This window comes from Mesoplodon mirus (genome assembly GCF_964341445.2).
Source record: "Mesoplodon mirus genome assembly, chromosome: 14".
In the NCBI taxonomy this organism is placed as follows: Eukaryota; Metazoa; Chordata; class Mammalia; order Artiodactyla; family Ziphiidae; genus Mesoplodon; species Mesoplodon mirus.
The window spans coordinates 14,452,454-14,472,924 of NC_138990.1; the positions used below are offsets into that span (position 1 = coordinate 14,452,454).

Here is a 20,471-nt window from a genome sequence, read left to right on the forward strand (position 1 = left end):
GAGAGTTTGGAGAGATGTAGATCTGGATACAGAGTACCAGGTAGTAGCAGCAAAGAGAAGAGACGCTCAGAGAAATAAGGTCAAAGGGTGTCCAAGAAGAGGAGTCTTAGAATTGCAAGAGGGGTCCTGGGAGGAGCAGGGGCTGCTGTTAGAAGCAAACTGCAGCAGTTCAGGAGTCAGCAACACAGCTGAGCAAAACAACGAGACACAGCAAAACTGTCCACTGAAATAGGGACGCTGCAAGGCCACACTCCACCCCCGCCCCACCTATCTCATAGAGAAACACCCATGAAAGGGGAAGGCTGAAATCCTATGTGGCAGATTCTTTTTTAAACGACCATTGTTTCTTTGACATGCCTCCCTTTGAGAGGTGGGCTGTAATGCCCTACCCCTGAATCTGGGCAAGCTTGTGACTGCTTCAGCCAACAGTGTAAAGCAGAAGTGACAATTGATTTTCGAGGCTAGGTCATAAAAGGCCATGCAGCTTCTGTCTTGTTCACTGGGACTCTCTCTCTTGGAGCCCTGAGTTGTCATGTAAGAAGTCTGACCACCCTGAGACCACCACGCTGTGAGGAGGTCCAAGTACAAAGAGGGGCTACGTGTAGGGACTTTGGTCCACAGTCCTGGTGAGCCCAGCCACAGATGCCAGTCCATGTACCAGACACACAAGTGATGAAGACACTTGAGTCCTCCCAATGGAGTCAGTGTGAAGCAGTGACAAGCCACCCTTGCTGTGCCCTGTCCAAGTCTCTGACCCACATAAGTTATTGGCATAATAAACGTTTTAAGCCACTGAGTTTTAAGTGATTTGTTACACAGCAGCAGATAGCCATAACGTCTTGCAATTTGGCAGAGTCCCCAGCTGGCAGGCCTTGTTTTATTCTAAACAACGTTGTTTCTTGGCTGTTCAGCATCCATATGCCCTTCCTAACTCTTCTAAGAAAACTGGCTAAAATTCTCTTAATCTTTCCAGCAACATGGCAGATTGGGTTCCCTGAACAACCCTAATTGAAAAAAACTAAAAAACTAAAAATGCTGAAAACTTATAAATCATCTCTCTAAACACACAGGCATGAAAGTAAGGAATTTGCAAAGTTAAAAAAAAAAAGAACGAAAACAAAAAGATACACTCACCTCAATGTTCACAGCAGCATCATTTACAATAGCCAAGATACGGAAGCAACCTGTGTCCAGCAACAGATGAATAAGATGTGGTATAAAATATTCCAGCAAAGAATGGGGGTAGGTTGGGCTGGGTCTCCTTCAATGGGCATCTGCTGCCAAGGAGGACAGTGGACTTGTGTGTGCGTGTATATACACACACACACACACACACACACACACACAAATGGAATACTACTCAGCCATAAAAAAGAATGAGACTTTGCCACCTGCAACAACATGGATGGACTTAGAGGGTATTATGCTTAGTGAAATAAGTCAGACAGAGAAAGACAAACACTTTACGATATGACTTATATGCAGAATCTAAAAAATACAACAAACTAGTGAATATAACAAAACGGAAACAGACTCACAGATATAGAGAACAAACTAGTGGTTACCAGTGGGGAGAGGGAAGTGGAGAGGGGCAAGATAGGGATTGGGGATTAAGAGGTACAAACTACTATGTAAAAAATAAATAAGCAATAAGGATATATTGTACAGCACAGGGAATATAGCCAATATTTTATAATAACTATAAATGGAGTATAATCTTTTAAAATTGTGAATCACTATGTTGTACACCTGAGACTAATGTAATATTATAAATCAACTATACCTCAATTTTAAAAAATAAGGAAGTGCGAGCTAGAGCCCTGAGAGGTGAGTGAGCAGCAAGGTGAGTGAGCAGCAAACCCAACTCTCACCCTGCTAAACCTTGGAGAACTTAAGCTCCCACTCTGACAGCAACCTGGGGAGTTAAGGTAGCGATGAAACCCTAAGGCCTGCCCAAGGGTAGGGAACTCTAAGAAACTCACCCAGGACCCCCAAATTTCCACTCTCAGCATAAGGCTAAACGAATAATAAAAACCACCCACAGAAGGGAACAGCAAGAAAATTTGTCTTGGACATCGTAACTTGTCCAAATCCTAATCTTCTTGGAAGGTCCAAACCCCTTGCTATAGCACAAAGTCGCCCTCCATCTGGCTCCAAGTTACGGTTATCAGCCCCTAAACCTTATCCACCAGCCACTCATCTTGCTACTAATTCTTTGCACTTTTATCCTCTAGCCTATACCTCTGCAGATGCTGTTCTCTCTGCATATTTTCTAATTACTCTTCTTCAAGTATACCAGTTATAGGAAGCTTTTTCCAACTTTCTCGGCCATAGTTAATTGCTTCCTCAGTTGTACTCCCAATAGTGTCTCCCAATAGTGACATAATTGTAGAACACGCTGCTTTGTGTTGTAACAATTTCACATTCTGATTTGTCCACTGGAACACGAGTTCCTTTGGGGCAGTAACTGTGTCCTATTTGTATTTGTAACAATGCCTTGCCTATGGCAGGCAATTTAGGTTTTCTGAGCGCAAGTGTAGACTTGTTCCTAATTGTAGAACTTCACCACATTCTTTGTATAATCTCAAGTCTTCCCTGAAGCTATGCAGCAGTGATTCTTAGCTTTAGCTGCACATTAGGATCACATGCAGATCTTTTCAAACTCTCACTCCTCATAGTGGGCCCCAGGTATCAATATATCAAAGCTCTTCAGTGATTCCGGTGTGCAGTCAAGGTTGAGAAGCCCTGCGAGACTCCAACGAGGGTCCTTCCAGTAGCACCAAGGAAGAAAAGCTGGTGTGCACTCAAAATATCGGGAGTCGGGCTACCTGCCCTGCTCCTGGGCTCTTCTCTTTTCTGCACAAAAATGTGCACATACCCAGCCCCATCCTCAGAACCAAACTCTGCGTCACTCCTGCCCAAACTTTACAACCAAATTCCTGAAAGTGAACAAGCTGAAGCAGAAACAAGCCCCTTCCGAGGGCCAGAGGACTCGAAGTCGTTTTCAGTAGGGACCGGCCCCCAAAGCTAAAAGAGGCACATTTCCTTAGGACGGCCCTCCCATCGGAGGACTGGAGGGAGGTGACATCACACATAGGCAGTACTTCCAGGCTGACCACAAGCCTCCCTAGCATCCACGACGGTTCCCTCTCCGCTCTCAGGCTGCCGCACTGCCGCGTCGGATCCGGTTCGGCACCGCCCACCCCTTCATTAGAAGGGTACGCTTGCGCAGATCGTTAGACATCAAATTAAAGCTGGCCAACCGCTGAGACTTCTGGGAAATGTAGTCTGCGAAAGCCGAGCATTGGTGGGGAGCGCGAACGTCAGAACCTCCTGCGCCGGCGCACTGCTTTCCCGACCTGAAAAGGCGCCGTCTTCCTGGGTCGCGAGCAGTCTGTGCCGGAGGTGAGGGCTGTGGGTGTGTGTCTTGGCGGAGCCGAGTGAGCGCAGCGGCCGAGAGAAGGGGACACTGAGAACTTGGGGGAGGTGCTGTGGGAGTAGAACAGGTGACGCAGGCGGAGCCAACCTGCAGAAGTCTGAGTGTGTGCGTGAGTGTGTGCGTGTGTGTGCGTGTGTGTGTCGACGTCCCGGCTCGGACAGGTGCGGACGGAAAGTTGACCCCCCAGCCCCCGTGTGTGCGTGTGTTCCGTGGGAAGTTTGGAGCCTTCCTCTGCTCCTCCCGTACCTTCTTCCCGTAATAGGTGCTTAATAAACGTGGGTGGAATTGACACTAAACCTAGGGTGCCGCCCACTTCAGTCCCTCTGTCTTTCCCAGAAACCGCATCAGATTGTCTCGTTTAGCTCCCTACCATAGACCTCCGCACTAGATCAGGGGACCTTCGTGGAGGAGGTAGAATTTGATGTGAAAAAAATAGGAAAGAAGTAGCGAAGCATTAGGCAGATGTGAGAAGGAAATGCTATATATAAGAGTGAAGTATCGAGGAATAGTGGGAGACAAGGGTGGGGAAAAGCACAGTGGGGTTAGAGCATAGAGGGTCAGGACAAGACACGGTCAGCAGGGTGGATTGTATGGGACGGATTGGGGACTGACAGGGCTAAAACTATTTTGGTACAGTTATTCTAGAGGTTCCATCCAGGACTAGAGAGGGGAAGGGACTAGTGCAGGGAACCAGTTAGGAATGCTTGGTAGTGGTAGTAGTCCTGAAGCAAGCTGTTGTGGACCTGAATTATGATGGCGTCGGTGCTGGGTAAGGATACAAATGACATTGCAAAAGAAGACTCAGAAGGATCTGGTGACTAACTAGATTTGGGAGGAAAGAGAGCTAGGTAGGAGTTTGAATTTGGGGCACCTGGGAGAATAATAGAACATCTGCTAGAAATGTAAGGACAGGCAGAGGAGCTCATGTGGGGACTTGCATAGGGGAAGGTGGTTTTAAGATGCCAACAAAATGCCTAATTCAAAATTCTTAGTCATTTGGAAATGCAGGATGAGTTTGAAAGAGGGACTGGGACTAGGCTCGGGAAGCATTTCTGTAGAGGTGGAAATGGAGCACCAGGTGTGGATGGACTTTCTGCAGGATAGCGAGAAGAATACTGTACACAGTCTGAGCCTTGGGCAGCATCAGAAACTTGTCAAAACAGTCAAAAAGCTGCAGAGGAATAAGGAGAAAAGGACTATCGGAATTAGAGCTCAGAAATGCATTGGCAGTTTTCAAGCATGCGGTTTCAGGTGTGTGAGGGTGGCAGGAGCAGAAAAATGGCTTTGAGAAGAGTAGGTGGTGATGATGTGGCGTCAGTAGGTATGTAGAAGTTTGATCATGAAAGGAAAATCTAAATGAGAACTGTTTTGCCAGAGGGAGGCCTTGGGATTCAGTGAAGATAATTTCACATCGAGGAGGATTATATCTGTTTGAAGATATGTGAAGAAGCTACTGAAGCGACGGGAGATGCTGGAGAAAGGAAGAATGGGTCATGCAGGAAGCAGATTCTGAGAGGAAACAATGGTGGGAAAGAAAGTAGGACATAGATGTAGGACACTAAGGTAAAGTCCTGGAGAAGAGACATTTCCATTTTGCTGGCCTCACACCCAGGCTGCCTAGCACATAACAGGTACTTGGAAATATTGGTTGAATGGGTTGGTTTTGGGCAGTAGAAAGGAAAGAAGCTTCCGTTTATTGAACAGACTGTAAGATAAATGCTTTACATTAATTGTCTCATTTACTATTATAACTGCCCTGTGAAATAGGTATTAAAAAACAGGGGATGGGGGGTAAACCGTTAGCTTAAGTAACTTGCCCAAGCCTTCACAGTCAGTAATCCAGGCCTGTGGAATGCTTTCTACCACAGTCCTGCCTTGCTCAGAACTCACTCTTGCGAAGCTTCAGTGTCATGAAAGACAGTGTTCTGCTGAAATTGAAGGGTAGCCATGGAGTTTGGAATAGCTGTGCAGCTAAGATGGGAATAGTAAAAGCTTTCTAGGTGAGCACCCTTTGAAGGTGTAGAATAAGAATTTGAAAAGTATTTTCTCCAGAAATACTCTGAGATCCAGAAATAGGGAAAGGAAAAACAGAGGTGACCCTTTGCTGGCAGTGATTCCATGTGAATTTGGTGGATTTGAGGAGTCCTGAGTACCATTGAGAGCATACCGAAGTGACTGCTGGTGGAGTCTAGACCTGATGGGGAATGAAGTTGGCCTGGCAGGGAGCCCACGGACGATGAGCACCTTGGGAATATTAGCTGGTCGTTTAATGGCTGGGGAGCTTTTATGCTCACCTTCGTTTGTAATTTGGTTAATGCTCAGTGTATTAAAGTTATAATCTAATAAATGAAACTTTGAAAATTGTCTTTAAGCATTTAAACATTGAGCAGTTTCAACCACAATTTCAGATGTAGTTCAAGTGATTTGTTCAAAAAGTTCTAATGCTTTAGACAACATATACAAATACTTTGATCCCAATATTGTGGCTACACTTACACTTAAACCTACTCTATGAAGTAAGTCAGAAAGAGAAAGACAAATACCGTATGCTAACACATATATATGGAATTTAAGAAAAAAAAATGTCATGAAGAACCTAGGGGTAAAACAGGAATAAAGACACAGACCTACGTGAGAATGGACTTGAGGATATGGGGAGGGGGAAGGGTAAGCTGTGACAAAGCGAGAGAGAGGCATGGACATATATACAGTACCAAACGTAAGGTAGATAGATAGTGGGAAGCAGCCGCAGAGCACAGGGAGATCAGCTCGGTGCTTTGTGACCGCCTGGAGGGGTGGGATAGGGAGGGTGGGAGGGAGGGAGACGCAAGAGGGAAGGGATGTGGGAATAGATGTATATGTATGACTGATTCACTTTGTTATAAAGCAGAAGCTAATAATAAAAAAAACCCCACTCAAACAGCAGCAACACAGTGTAATTAATATTTTCTTTATTTCTACCTTCCTAGGACTCCTAACACTTACTTAGCATATTATTCTAAATGCCTTACCCGTATTATCCTATTTAAGCATCACAATAACTTTATGAGATAATGTACTTTCACTATCACAATTTTACAGGTGGGCAAACTGAGAGGTTAAGAAACTTACCTAACGGGCTTCCCTGGTGGCGCAGTGGTTGAGAGTCCGCCTGCCGATGCAGGGGACACGGGTTCGTGCCCCGGTCCGGGAAGATCCCACATGCCGCGGAGCAGCTGGGCCCATGAGCCATGGCCACTGAGCCTGCGCGTCCGGAGCCTGTGCTCCGCAACAGGAGAGGCCACAGCAGTGAGAGGCCCACGTACAGCAAAAAAAAAAAAAAGAAAAGAAAAGAAAAGAAACTTACCTAAGGTCACACAGGTAGGACAAGGCAGAGCTGGACTTTGATTTCAAGCGGTCTGCCAGAGCCTTTACTCCTATACTCTCCTGTATCTCTAAATGCTAATTTTGACATCTCCATAGGACCCAAGGGTAATATTTTGAGACCCTCCTGGGGATGGAGGAATCTTGACAGACCAACAAGGATAAGAATACATATTGCCGCAGACAACACAAGTTGGAGGCTCTGGTTGCCAACTGATGTTGTATATTTGTTTCCATTTGTACAGGTATCCTCTTGGCCTCCTAGCAAGATTCAAACCCCAATCTCTCCTCAGGTTGAGATTCTTTTTTATAGTTACACCAAACTTCTTTTTCCAGTAAGTTTTGTTTCAAGTTTTTGCCTTTCACATAGGTTTTAGTTTTTGCAAACTGTTGTTCACCCTCAAGGCAATATTCTTTTTTTTGGGGGGGGGGTGGTACGCAGGCCTCTCACTGTTGTGGCCTCTCCCATTGCGGAGCACAGGCTCCGGACGCGCAGGCTCAGCGGCCATGGCTCATGGACGCAGCCGCTCCGCGGCGTGTGGGATTTTCCCGGACCGGGGCACCAACCTATGTCCCTTGCATCAGCAGGCGGACTCTCAACCACTGCGCCACCAGGGAAGCCCAAGGCAATATTCTTTTAAAGTTTGCTTGGCCGGTGTTAACCTGTTGTCTAGTAAGTATATATTGATCTAGTCTTTTGGCATTTTTGAAAACATACCTTATTAGTATCTTATAATTAATAAGACCAGCTGGAGGACTCATCTCCTAAGGGAAGAAGGATTAAGTCTGCAGTTACTTTGCCTCTTTAGAACCTGAGGTTGGTTCATTGTGAGGAGCCCATGTTCTTTCTACCTGGTCCCATTGCTGGTTAGTCCTTCCTGTTTTGGGTACAGAATTCCTATTTCTGGGATTACTTTGCTTATCCCCTTTTCCTAGGTTTCTTTTTTCATGCTTATGTGAATGAATACAACTATATATCTCAAGGGTACGTCTATACTTCAATAAATAGTCTTACAAATAATAGAAAAAAACAAAGTACTATTATATATAACTAAAGGCTTGAACATTGCCTTCTTTGTATTATAACCATTTTTAAAATACTTTATATTAACTTTTCTATTTTGAATGAAACAGTTTTTCAAAATTCAAGTGATTTCATTTGGCAATAATAATTTTTACAACTTGGTCAGTGGGAGCCAGAGTCATCTGATTTTTTTCCTATCCAAAGATGTGGGAACAGCTCACATTCTAAATGCCCCAAACTGTACTTCTTAACTTTCCCTCCAAAACTACTTTTCTGTCGCTCATCTCTATGAATGGTGCCATTATTCACACGTTACTCAGATCTGTGGCCTGGAGTCAGCCTTGCCTCTCCCATCACCTTCAGCCTCCACTTCCAATCTATGGTCTATTCTTAATATCTCAACACGAATTCCCCTTCTATGTCTGCTGTCCAGGTCTTCATCATTTCTTGCTTAGTTCATAGTCTCCTCACCGGTCTACTCACTTCCTCTGTTCCCATTCTGCCACAGCTACCCAGAGTGGTATGGCCGCCTGTATCGGGGGTGCCCAAGATCACCCCTCGTTCAGGGATTTGTTAGAAGGACTCAGGACTCAGCCCACAGTTGTACTCATGGCTAAGATTATGACAGTGATCTCGCAAGGATACACAGCCAGATCATAAGGGGGACAGATAGGCAGAGTCTGGAGGAATCCATGGGAAGTCTTTCTCATGCTCTCTCCCTCCCATGAGGGGTCACACAGAGCACTTCCTCCTCCGACAATGAAAATACAGCAACATGTGTATGATGTGTCAGCCCAAATAAGTTCTTTAGGCTCAGAGCCCAAGCTTTTTAGTGAGGGATAGTCACGTAGGCACCTCCTGCCTAACAGATACCAAAATTCCAGGCCCTCTAGCAGGACAGCAGGTGTTCAGCAGAAACCATATTGTTTGCACAAATAGTTTAGGCATAATGACCCACCCTACCTCTTAGGAAACACTCTTAAAATTGAAGTTCCCAGACCCCAGCCAAGGGCCAACATCGCAAGTAGATGTTCCCAAGAACGGCAGTCTCAAGTCTGCTGTAACTTTCTGCACACCTCCTTTCCTTCCTTCCTGTTATTTTTCCTGTACACCAAAGTAAACACATAACTCTTGTAAAAAAAAATCAGAATATAAGGAATTGTAAGAAATAAAATAAAAATCACTTGTAATGCCACCACTCAAATTCCATTTACATTTTAATATATATTCTTCCAGTCTTTTTTCTGTACGTGTGTGCATGCTCAATTATGTAATTTTAAAAGTGTGCATTCTTCACTTAATATTATGTGAATTTCTTTGGGTTTTTTTCCCTTTAGATTTTTTTTTAACAAAACATTACAAAGTTGAAGTCTCCTCGGTATCCCTCCCCAATCCTATATCCCTTCTTTCCCAGAGATATTCACAATCTGTTGCTTATTGTCCCATATAGATTTTTGTAGGTATCATTTACCTGTTTTTAAATTTTATATAACTATTACATAGTAAGTCATTCTATAACTTTATTTTTGCTCAGTAATTATATTTCTGAAATTTATATTACTAACATGAGGTTCTAGTTCATTCATCTTAATCAAGGTATAATATTCACACACACATACACATATAAAATCACAGTTTATCCTATTGATGAACATGTAAGTTGCTTGCAGTTTATTACTAGTGATCGTTCCCCCAGTGATTTGTGATGCCACTTCTGTCATGTATCAAGCTTTCCTACCTGCTTGGATATGTTTTGGTATTTTCTAGTCTATTGGTCTGTTATCTGTGTGGCTATCTTTTCATGAAAATAAATCATTACAGCATAGAGGTTAAAAACTGCTGGCCAGACTGGGGTTCAAATTCTGCCTCAGCCTCTTACAAAGCCTAAATTTCCTAATCTGTGAAACAGTACGTACCTTATTGATTCATAAGGATGGAATTAAACTATTCTTATAAAGAGTACTTAGTACAGTGCCTGGTAAGTAGCATAAGTTCAATAAATGCTAGTTATTATTAATATGATATTAATTATCATATAAAATAACACTTAAAATATGATAACATTATCATATTAATATGATAATATCAGTGGCATTCCATTGTATGTACGGTCTGGACCATAAATTATTTAATCAAATCTCCTATTTTATTTTTTATTTTATCTTTTTAATAAATTTATTTATTTATTTATTTTTGGCTGCATTGGGTCTTCATTGCTGTGTGCGGGCTTTTTCTAGCTGCAGTGAGCGGGGGCTACTCTTCATTGCAGTGCATGGGCTTCTCATTGCGGTGGCTTCTCTTGTTATGGAGCACGGGCTCTAGGTGCGTGGGCTTCAGTAGTTGTGCCTCGTGGGCTCTAGAGCGCAGGCTCAGTAGTTGTGGCACACGGGCTTAGTTGCTCTGCAGCATGTGGGATCTTCCCAAACCAGGGTTCGAACCTGTATCCCCTGCATTAGCAGGGGGATTCTTAACCACTGTGCCACCAGGGAAGCCCTCAAATCTCCTATTTTAGAAACTTAGGCTATTTCAAATTTTTGCTGTATTGTAAGGATTAAATGAGATGACACATGTGAGTGCTTAGGAGGTTGCCTCACATGGCACTCAGTAAAGGTTAGTGTTAGTGATGATTAATAAAAAGCTTTGCATGTGTTCTTACTTAGTTCCTTAGGAGAAACTCCAAGGAGAAAATTGCTGGGTCAAAGATATGTGTTTTAAGGCCCTTGGTACAAATTTCAAAGATCTTTCTAAAACACAAATCTGGTGGTGACCCTTCCAAGCTTAAATCCTTCTGTGATCCCCATGCCAGTGGGAGTAGGACCACTCAGAGCTCTCCTTGATCTAGCTGGTCTCTGCCTGCTTCTTCAACCCCATGTTCCCCCCCAGCACTGCCCCAACCTAGACATTGCCATTCTAAACTCATTACAGTTATTAATCCTTTCGCTGCAAAGACCTGCCTCCTTGTTTTTGGAAAAGTTGATTTTTTTTGTGCCTAGAATGTTCTAATGCCTCCCCCAAATCAAAACTTACCTTAGGTCCCACTTCTGCCAAGAAACCAGCAGTGTTCCTCCCTGCCTCCCGTCTGGGTTAGGCGAGCCTCTGATGGGCTATCTCATCGTTAGCTGTGCACGTCTCTTTAGAGCATCTATTCATCCTGTAGTGAAATATTAACTTGATTACTTGTTTGTCCTGCGTAGTGGTCCATAAGCTTTTGAAAGACAAGGACAGTGTCATACTTCTTTTGCTTTGGTATAAACAGTTGGTGCTGAATAAATGTTGGTCGGATAGAGATGGATGAACGAATAACAAGGATCAATGAATACATTCCCTTGGCTGCAGGACAGTAGTCACTGAGCCACATACGCATCCTTTCCTTCTCCTTCTCAGGACCACACTCTCCCCACACCCCACTCATGAATCCCCAAAATGCTTGATTTGACTGTGTCTTAATTAGACTCTTGATTGTGAGAAACTGAGATGTACTCAGTTAATGCAAGTAATGTTTGGTGATAAAGATTCACACAAAGCCTGAGAGGTTAGAGTCTTATGGAAATCTAAGAATAAGTAAGGCTGGTCTGCATGCAAATTGCTGTCTGGGGTGGTGCTAGGTGAATTAGGGCCTTCAAGGCCAGGAATTCTTGGGTCTTTGCTTCACTGCTTCACCACCAACGTGCCCGCCTGTGTTTAGTCTGTTACAGCCTGTTCTCTACCTCGTGCCTCCCACATGCTCATGGATTCTGCTTCCTGGTACCTTTGGCTCCTTGAGCCCCGTGGCTACTTCTGTCCCTCGTGGTATCTTTTCAGCTCATCACCCACTCGTTGTCCCAACATTTCTTAGTTCACGATCCTGAGGATGGATGCTATCTTTTCAAGCCAGACCATACGTCAGTCCACTGGTCAGCCTGTGCATTGCCCACCTGTGGCCTAATCAGTGTGGCTCCGGGAGTGAGACACAGGGTCATGTGGAACAAACTGTGGCTGCCCAAGGGCTGCTCCTTTAGCATTGGGTATTGCTGTGAATGGGACATTTTTCCTTTGAAGAAGCTATGGGTATTTCCTTGACAGGACTTGTCCGTATAGCCATTCATAAAATTTCTTATGCTTTTTTTTTTTTTTTTTTTGCGGTACACGGGCGTCTCACTGTTGTGGCCTCTCTCGTTGTGGAGCACAGGCTCCGGACGCGCAGGCTCAGCGGCCATGGCTCACAGGCCCAGCCGCTCCGCGGCATGTGGGATCTTCCCGGACCGGGGCACGAACCCGTGTCCCCTGCATCGGCAGGCGGACTCTCAACCATTGCGCCACCAGGGAAGCCCTCTTATGCTTTTTGTCTACTAATCATTATGAGAAATGTTGAATGTGAATTTATAAAGACGGTATGAGCCTTAATATGTTCTTGACTGCCAGGAACAGAACTTTGCCTTTAAGATTATGGTAAAACAAGCACCACATTGTGTTCTGCATAGCAATATCCATGGCCTTTCGCTCTAATTCTGGGATGGGGTGGGCTTGCTCTTGGTCTTGCTTTACCTTGCCTTCCCTTTTTGTAGGGTATTGAGAATGAAGGTGAGTACATAACTCACTGGTGTGTGGAGATTTCTTGCTTCGTGGGTCACAAAACTACAAAACAAGACTGCTCTTATACCCTCTTTCTCATCCCACACCTCTGCCTCATTAGGACTCGACTCTTCTCTGCAAGGAGAGCCCTCGGGAGGGAATGGCTTCTGTGTCTCCAACTGCCAGATTCCAGGTGAGGTGGACTTTTGTGTTTCTGAAATACTCTTATCAGGCTCCAGAGTGTAACCACTTTTCTTTCTCTATCTTGGAGCTTCTTTGATCAAACCCAACCAGGTGGAGGAAGGACTCCTTAGGGAGTGTGTCCTTCCCATTTGATTTGTGATATCGTTCAGTGATGCCTCCTTGCCTTGAACATGTGCCCACTAGCCTGTCACCAGGCACACAGCCCCTGTGGCCTTCACCCTGAGCAATTTTGCCTAAAAACCAATGGTACGCGTCTGATTGGAAGGTTTGGGGAACAGCGGGCTGTTTCTAGTTCTGACTTCCCTTTAGTACATCCACTATGTATGGACTGAAAGTAGGCCCCCACATCCCAGGGAGTTGTTGGGTTAGGCGGAGAACGTGACACATACTGTAAAGCACCTCAGTGAGGTTGAAAGAGTCCTGAAGAGAGTTTTGTCTGGGTAGAGACATGTGGTTTACCCCCTTCCTGCCCAAGGGCAGAGAGTCTTGAATTCCATGCTCTGGCTTAGAGCTTCTGCAGACGCCATGGAGACTCCTCTGGGTTTCAGGATTGGGGGTAAAGATGCAACCTTACAGAATCACAGAACAGCAGAGTGAAATGAGAGAGATCTTAAAGATGATCTAATCTACACCATTATTTGGAGGATTTGTTAAAACACACACACACACACACACACACACACACAGACAATTGGTGAAATTTGACTAAGGTTGTAGATTAGATAATTATATAATATCACTGCTATCCTGATTTTTACAATCATACTGTGATGATACAAGAGGATATCCTTGTTCTTACAAAATACACATTGAAATGTTTATGAGTGAAGAGACATCATGTTTACAAGTTACTCTAAAGAAGTGCAGGAAGAAGGTAGGTGAATGTGCTGTACTGAGAGGGACAGAAAGATAAAGCCAGTGTGGAAAATGTTAATTAGGGGAAGCTGGGTGAAGGGTACATGGGAATTCTTGGTTCTGTTCTTGCACATTTTCTGTAAGTCTGAAAACAGAGCCCCTGATATTCAGAGGCTCGGCTAGGAAGGGAGTGTGGGGTTGTGACCAAAAACTTCATGCCTTGGGGGATTATAGCACTTTCCCCAAATGCTTCAAAGCCTTACTTTGTCAGAACCATTTTCTTTCCACTCCCTCTGCATCCTTCAGGTTGTCATCATTATGACAGTTTTGTCTGGTCCATGTAAAGAGAAGGGTTATGAATAAGGAGAACATAATTGTGTTTCCAGGACCCAGTGACATTCGAGGACGTGGCGGTGGTTTTCACAGATGAAGAGTGGAGGCGTCTGGTCCCTACTCAGAGGGACCTCTACAAGGAGGTGATGCTGGAGAACTATAAGAGCATTGTCTCGTTGGGTAAGGAGAGTTTCCCACCAGGAGTAGACTCTGTGCTGTGTTGATGTGGGCTTGAGCGGCTAATAAATTGCCACCTCTTCTCCTCCCACCCAAGTCAGAACCCCTGAGAGGCAGGATCGAAGAGCAGAGGGATGTGGCTTAGGTGTACAGCAAGAGTGGGTTTCTTAATCCTGAACCCCAGCCTGGGACAGCCTTGCTCCCTAAGCTGTAAGCAGACTGGACAACCAAGGGGCCCTTGCTGAGAAGCCTGGCCCTGCAACACGGAGGGCCAGGGCCAGGGCCAGGAGGAGCGGGGCATGTGAGAGCCTGCTGCAGGGAACTGCTCTCCAGAGGGTTGGGGCCAGCAGAAGAGGCCGAGTTACCTACGCCCAGGTCTTCCCTCAGCTCAGCAGTAACTTACTCAGCTCCATCCAGAGTACTAAGGGGGAGTGCAAGGGGCATTCTCGTTGAGGGAAAATTTCTCCTCAGAGAAACAGAGGAGGGGGAAAGAAGTGTTTCCTTTTAAAAAAAAAAGGGCAGATGGACAACAGGGTCCTACTCTTTAGCACAGGGAACAATATTCAATGTCCTGGGATAAACCATAATGGAAAAGAATCTATTGATGAAAAAGAATGTGTGTGTGTGTGTGTATATATATATATATATATATATATATATATATATATATATATATATATATATATCTGAGTCACTTTGTTGTACAGCAGAAATTAACACAACATTGTAAATCAGCTATTCTTCAATTAAAAAAAAAAAAAAGAGGGGGACTTCCCTAGCAGTCCAGTGGTTAAGACTCTGTGCTTCCACTGCAGGGGGCGTGGGTTTGATCCCTGGTCAGGAACTAAGATCTTGCATGCCACATGTGCATGCCAAAAAAAAAAAAAGAGGGCATGTAGGGGTGAGATTATAAGGTTGTAGCTCAGAGTAGGTCACTAGAAATGTGTTTGATTTTGAATATTTGTCTTAAGGACATCTTGGATGCCTGCAGAAGGCACTTTGCAATGATAGAGACTTGTGTGACTAAAAGAAAATTAAGAGCTACTGCTGATGTGAGGTATTCGTGAGAGTAAAGTTGGGCTCCTGTAAGGAGAACCTGTCAGGAGCTTCCAGAATAAGAGGCTGAGTGTGTACAGATTTAGAATAGACTTAAAATCAGCAGCAGGTGGCAGTAAAAGGAGTCACATCGCAGATTTCATTCAAGGCAGGTCAAAAAAGCAAGCACAACACCCTGGATAAGCTTAAACAGGCCAAATCTGGAAATAGAAGAGAATGTTTAGGGAGCATTAAGGGAGACTGCTGAGCCTTTGTCACTTTGGTGGGAAAAATAGAAATCTAAGGACAGAGACAGGAAGCCATGGGCAGGTGATGGATGTGGCCGTTCTCAGCAGAGAGTCAGCATACAACCAGATCGATGATCCTTGGGCCCAAGAAGAAAGTACCTCTCTTGCCCAAGTCAGGGGTCCCAATGCAGGGGAAGTTTAGACCTCAAGACTATTTCTAGGAAGGGATCTGTTTTTTAAATGTAACCAAAGATGGACAGATTCAATTCTAGAAATTTGTCCTAAGGAAATAATAAGATTAGCAGCCTGTGGTGTACACAGATATTCATCATACCATTGTTTGTTTTAGCAAAACATTGAAAACAGTCTGGAATGTCTGTCAGCAAGAGATTAATTCAATAAATGACGTTATTCCATACAATGTAATACCATGTAGCCATTAAAATGGTGAGGTAGAGCTGTGCTAATTAAAGTAATATTTTAAATTTATTATTATGTGAAAAAATCAAGTTTAAAAGTTAGCATTATTTCATTATCCAGTTATTTGGGGGTTTTCCTTTTTTTTTTAATTGAGAGTCTTCTGCCCAAACTGATGTTTTACATGTAAAAGTGCCTGGAGTGACATATATTATATATAGTGAATTGTTATGGATTTAGAAATTATCTACTTGTCAATGTCAAAATAAATCAAATAAGAATGATTTTAGTTGGGGTAGTCTTAGTTATTTTCCAAAATCGCTCTCCAGTCGGTTTTTTTTATTTTCAAAAATTGAGATATAATTGTCATGATCCAGTTTTTAACAAAATGTATCTATAGGTATCTTTCAGTATCAAAGTGAATAGAAAGAAAGAAATGAATGCAAAGTATGAAAGGTGATTTTTCTTATTACTTGTACATGCCTCTAGATTTCCTGCAATGAACATGATCCACTTGTTTAAATAAAATCACAATAGTAAAGGGTAAATAAACAAGCAAAAATGGGCACCTACATAATACACATTACATATTCCTTTTTTTTAAATAAATGTATTTATTTTTGGCTGTGTGGGGTCTTTGGTGCTGCACATGGGCTTTCTCTAGTTGCAGAGAGCGGGGGCTACTCTTTGTTGTGATGCGCGGGCTTCTCACTATGGTGGCTTCTCTTTGTTGCGGAGCATGGGCTCGAAGGCTCTAGAACGCAGACTCAGTAGTTGTGGCGCATGGGCTTAGTTGCCCCGCGGCATGTGGGATCTTCCCAGACCAGGGCTCGAACCCGTGTCTTCTGTATTGGCAGGCAGATTCTTAACCACTGCGCCACCAGAGAAGCCCCCACATTACACATTCTTATTCAATGTGACCTTTCTTCATTCTCATCTTCTCTGAGTTAAGGACTCTTGCCCCCATCCTACCAGTGCTAAAGCTAGGATCATCCCATTCACTTCGTGGGGAAGAATAAACACATTAATTCAAATGGAGTCTATCAATTCTCTGACCAAATGCTGTTTGTTCCTTTTTAGAACCTCAGTCTTGACCTCCATTCAGAGTTTCCTGAATTCCTTATATGACTTCATACTCTGTATTCCTGGTGTGCACTTTCTGCCTTTTGCATTTGCTCTCTGAAAGACTTAGAGGTTGGGATTAGCTTTGGAATCATACTGTATATTTAATCACACATGACCACCTGGCTTGTTTCTTTCTCCATGAGCAGGACTTCCAGTTCCTGGACCTGATGTGATTTTTCAGTTGAAGAGAGGGGATGAGCCTTGGATAGTGGAGCTTCATGGATCTGAGGGGAAAGAATGTGCAGAGAATGTCTATCAAGGTAATTGAGTATGAACCGGGCAGGGCAGAGTTTTGTTTTGTTTTGTGGTTGTTATTTAGGTGTATGTGGGACGGAGTATTGGGTATCACCTTTTTCTCAAATTCAAATCTTCTGCTTTATTATTTATTCTCTGTCCCCCACAAGCGTTTTTTTTTTCTTTTTCTCTACACCTTTAAAGTTCTGTTCACTATTATTCACCAAATGTTTACTTTCTCAGACCTGTCACATTACCCATTCACGCTTTGATATTCCTATTCCTCACCATCCCCTCCACTTAGCCACCTCTCCTAATTAACCTGGCCATGCTCCCAATGGAAATTCTCCTCTTTTCTGAGATTTCCACTACCAGTTCTATTCCCTGTTTCAGTCCCAAGTCTCGGTTTCTCCCTAGAGTGTAACAGTATTTCTGGGAGCAAGCAATGCAGTGACTGTACATGACTTTTCAGATTTATCATAGCATCTCTCCTCTCTGCTGTAACATTTCCTAGCCCAAGAAAGAAACATGCATCTGTGTTTTCTGTCCATTCCAGACTGGGAGACTAAGCCTGAGATTCAAGGTGCTTCAGAAGAAGAAAAATCAGAAAGAACATTGACGGAAAAGCTTGGAATGAAAGGTCCTCCATCTCCTAAATTTGAAGTTCATGCAGTGGATGGTGGGTTGGGAACAGAGAAGGAAAGCCCTGCAGTGGAGGCCTGCAAGAGATCCCTTTCTCAGGAGGAAAGGTTGCAGCATGGGGCAACCCCTCCCAAGAAAATTCTCACTAAAGAGAGAGACCAGGAATGCAGTGACTGTGGGAAGACCTTTTTTGACCACTCCTCCCTTATTCGCCATCAGAGGACTCACACTGGAGAGAAGCCCTATGACTGTCCTGAGTGCGGGAAAGCCTTCAGTCACAGGAGCAGTCTCAGTAGACATCTGATGTCACACACTGGGGAGAGCCCCTACGAGTGCAATGCCTGTGGGAAAGCCTTTTTCGACCGTTCATCCCTAACTGTACATCAGCGAATTCATACTGGAGAGAAGCCCTTTAAATGCAACGAGTGTGGAAAAGCCTTCTTTGACCGCTCGTCCCTTACTCGACACCAGAGAATTCATACCGGAGAAAGTCCTTATGAATGTAATCAGTGTGGGAAAGCCTTTAGCCAGAAAAGTATTCTTACTCGACATCAGCTGATCCATACGGGCAGGAAGCCGTATGAATGTACCGAGTGTGGGAAAGCCTTCTACGGTGTCTCATCACTGAATAGACATCAGAAAGCCCACGCTGGAGAGCCTCGCTATCAGTGCACCGAGTGTGGGAAAGCTTTCTTTGACCGCTCCTCCCTTACTCAACATCAGAAGATTCACACTGGAGACAAGCCATATGAATGCAGCGAATGTGGGAAAGCCTTTAGCCAGAGGTGCCGGCTTACGCGACACCAGAGGGTTCATACCGGAGAGAAGCCCTTTGAATGCAGCGTGTGTGGCAAGGTTTTCAGTTCCAAATCATCAGTTATTCAACATCAAAGGCGTTATGCCAAACAGGGAATAGACTGAGTTGAGCAAAAGCTTTAGTTAAAGGACCTCCATGCAAACTCAAGATAGGTCTTCCCCATCTTAAACCCATCTCCCGGTCATTGCACCTATTCTATTCTGGCTACTACTCTCCTTACCTGCCTCTGTTACCACAGTGTGTGAAGGAACACTCTCTACCCACTGTGTTATAGAGCTGATGTGGGATGCCAGAAATTAGGATGTGACTATCTAGAGTCAACATTGTGCAGAGGTTTGTCAGACGATAGGGACAAACGTTAGGAGGCGATCCTCAGACCTCTCGTCCTAGGCCCCAGGTATCACTACACTTTAAATAACTGGAGGCCACAGCAGGAGGGGAAGGCACACTAATGTCAGAGCAATACTGTTGTTTCCAGAACAGTTCTTTCTTTATAGCTGTTAGTCCCTCTCTCTTGGAGAATTTTTGGGCACTGACCTTGTTCTGTTGTGTCCCAGCTTCTAGATCTCTTAATACTACTACTAGTAACTAGCACTTATTGAGCGCTTATTATGGGGCAAGCACTCAGCTGAGAGTTTTGCAAGGAGTAGATTATTTGCTCGTCTCACTAACCCTCTGAAGTAGGTACTGTTACTACCCACATATTACAGATGAGCAAACTGAAGTTTAGAGGGATTAAATAACTTGCCCAATATGACAGCTAGTAAAAGGTGAAGCCAGGTCTTGAATACAGGTCTCCCTTCAAAGTCTGTTGTCTTTACCATAATGCTATAAGGTTTGTTTTCTAATTTATTTACATGTATTATCTCCTCAACCAGATTGTAAGCACTCGGAGTTGTGACTTATATGTGTCTGTATCTCACACAGTGCCTTGCAAATAATAGGTGCTCAATAAATAGTTATCTAAATTAATGACTCTTTGACTTACCAAGTTCTATTTAAAACACCTCTTAGATTCACATCCTTTCTCTGAATTTCACAGTCCAGCCTGTACCTTTATCATCTCAGGCTCCCATTACTGCAGTAGACACTCCTTGATTTGAATTCTTTCCTCTTCATTATTGAGGAGGGGGATGTTAAGCTATGGGGCAATAAGTGAACCCCAAATAAAGATTCATTTCTCACATAAACTCAGATGTGAGTCTTTCTTCCTTCATCCTCATCATTTAGAACATGTTGCCTCCAAGGTCATCATGGAAGAGAAAGCTGGGGGGTATGCTGGGATATTTTTAAGGGCCATCACTTCTGTTTATATCTCATAAACCAGAACCCAGCACCAAGAGACTTGGAAAGTCAACAGGCACCTCAGCATTTGGTTAATATAAACAGCCTCTGTCACAAGTTACATTTTCCATATTACTGTTAGGCCGGTCTTTCCAAATGATCCCTTCCTGCCCATCATTGCCTTACTCAAGACCTAAAATAGCTCCCTGTTTAATGAAAACGTCTCTGAATATTTAAGGTCTGCCACGAGGTGATCCCACATTGCTAAACTTGAAATCTCGACTCCCAAAACCCTGCTATTCCCTGGGCCCAGTCCTATATTTTTATTTTATTGACAGGCACCAGGCAGCTTTGACTCTAGGCTCTGCATTCCCTTTCTATTTGCTTAAGGTGAAGCCCAGAAGAGGACTTGATTCTGAAAGGCTGTCTGGAACTTACCTCACCCTGCATGAATCCCAGTGGACCAACATGCATTTCTCCCTGGGAGTAAAAAGTCTGATTCAAGAAGCTGGAATTCCAAACAGACCCTTCCCTAATCTACTCACAACCCTATTGATCCACCTTTCTTAAAGCAGATAAGCGGCAGGAAGACTTTTCACATGTGGGCTTTCAAAGTAACTTGAGGAAAAACAGAGTGCAGAATCTACAGAAGTGGATAATATTATTTAATAATGTCAAGTACAAAATAAAAGAAACTACTGATAGACTTTTGGCTGATGACTG

The 20,471-nt window shown here is 43.8% G+C and overlaps 1 protein-coding gene across 4 annotated transcripts; it reads left to right on the forward strand.

Annotated features, from left to right (window-relative positions):
- Positions 1 to 2,144: 2,144 nt before the first annotated feature.
- ZNF2 (zinc finger protein 2) lies at positions 2,145 to 20,399 on the forward strand. Of its 4 annotated transcripts, none has more exons than XM_082642023.1 (6): positions 2,145 to 3,405; positions 4,815 to 5,070; positions 12,499 to 12,570; positions 13,823 to 13,949; positions 16,918 to 17,031; positions 17,562 to 20,399. In XM_082642023.1, exons 3-6 carry the CDS (start codon positions 12,538 to 12,540, stop codon positions 18,566 to 18,568), a joined length of 1,281 nt encoding a protein of 426 aa, XP_082498149.1. In that variant the 5' UTR covers positions 2,145 to 3,405; positions 4,815 to 5,070; positions 12,499 to 12,537; the 3' UTR covers positions 18,569 to 20,399. The 4 variants fall into 4 exon arrangements, with proteins under 4 accessions (XP_082498149.1, XP_082498151.1, XP_082498150.1 ...); XM_082642025.1 differs by having other exon boundaries at positions 4,815 to 5,002; XM_082642024.1 differs by lacking the exon at positions 4,815 to 5,070.
- The last annotated feature ends 72 nt before the right edge of the window (positions 20,400 to 20,471 follow it).

Bases quoted from the DNA above. Each gene is read 5' to 3' on its own strand.
- ZNF2 (XM_082642023.1), top strand. From the start codon at position 12,538: ATGGCTTCTGTGTCTCCAACTGCCAGATTCCAG. The intron at 12,571-13,822 runs GTGAGGTGGACT...TTGTGTTTCCAG, and splicing joins CTCCAACTGCCAGATTCCAG to GACCCAGTGACATTCGAGGA. The intron at 13,950-16,917 runs GTAAGGAGAGTT...CTCCATGAGCAG, and splicing joins TAAGAGCATTGTCTCGTTGG to GACTTCCAGTTCCTGGACCT.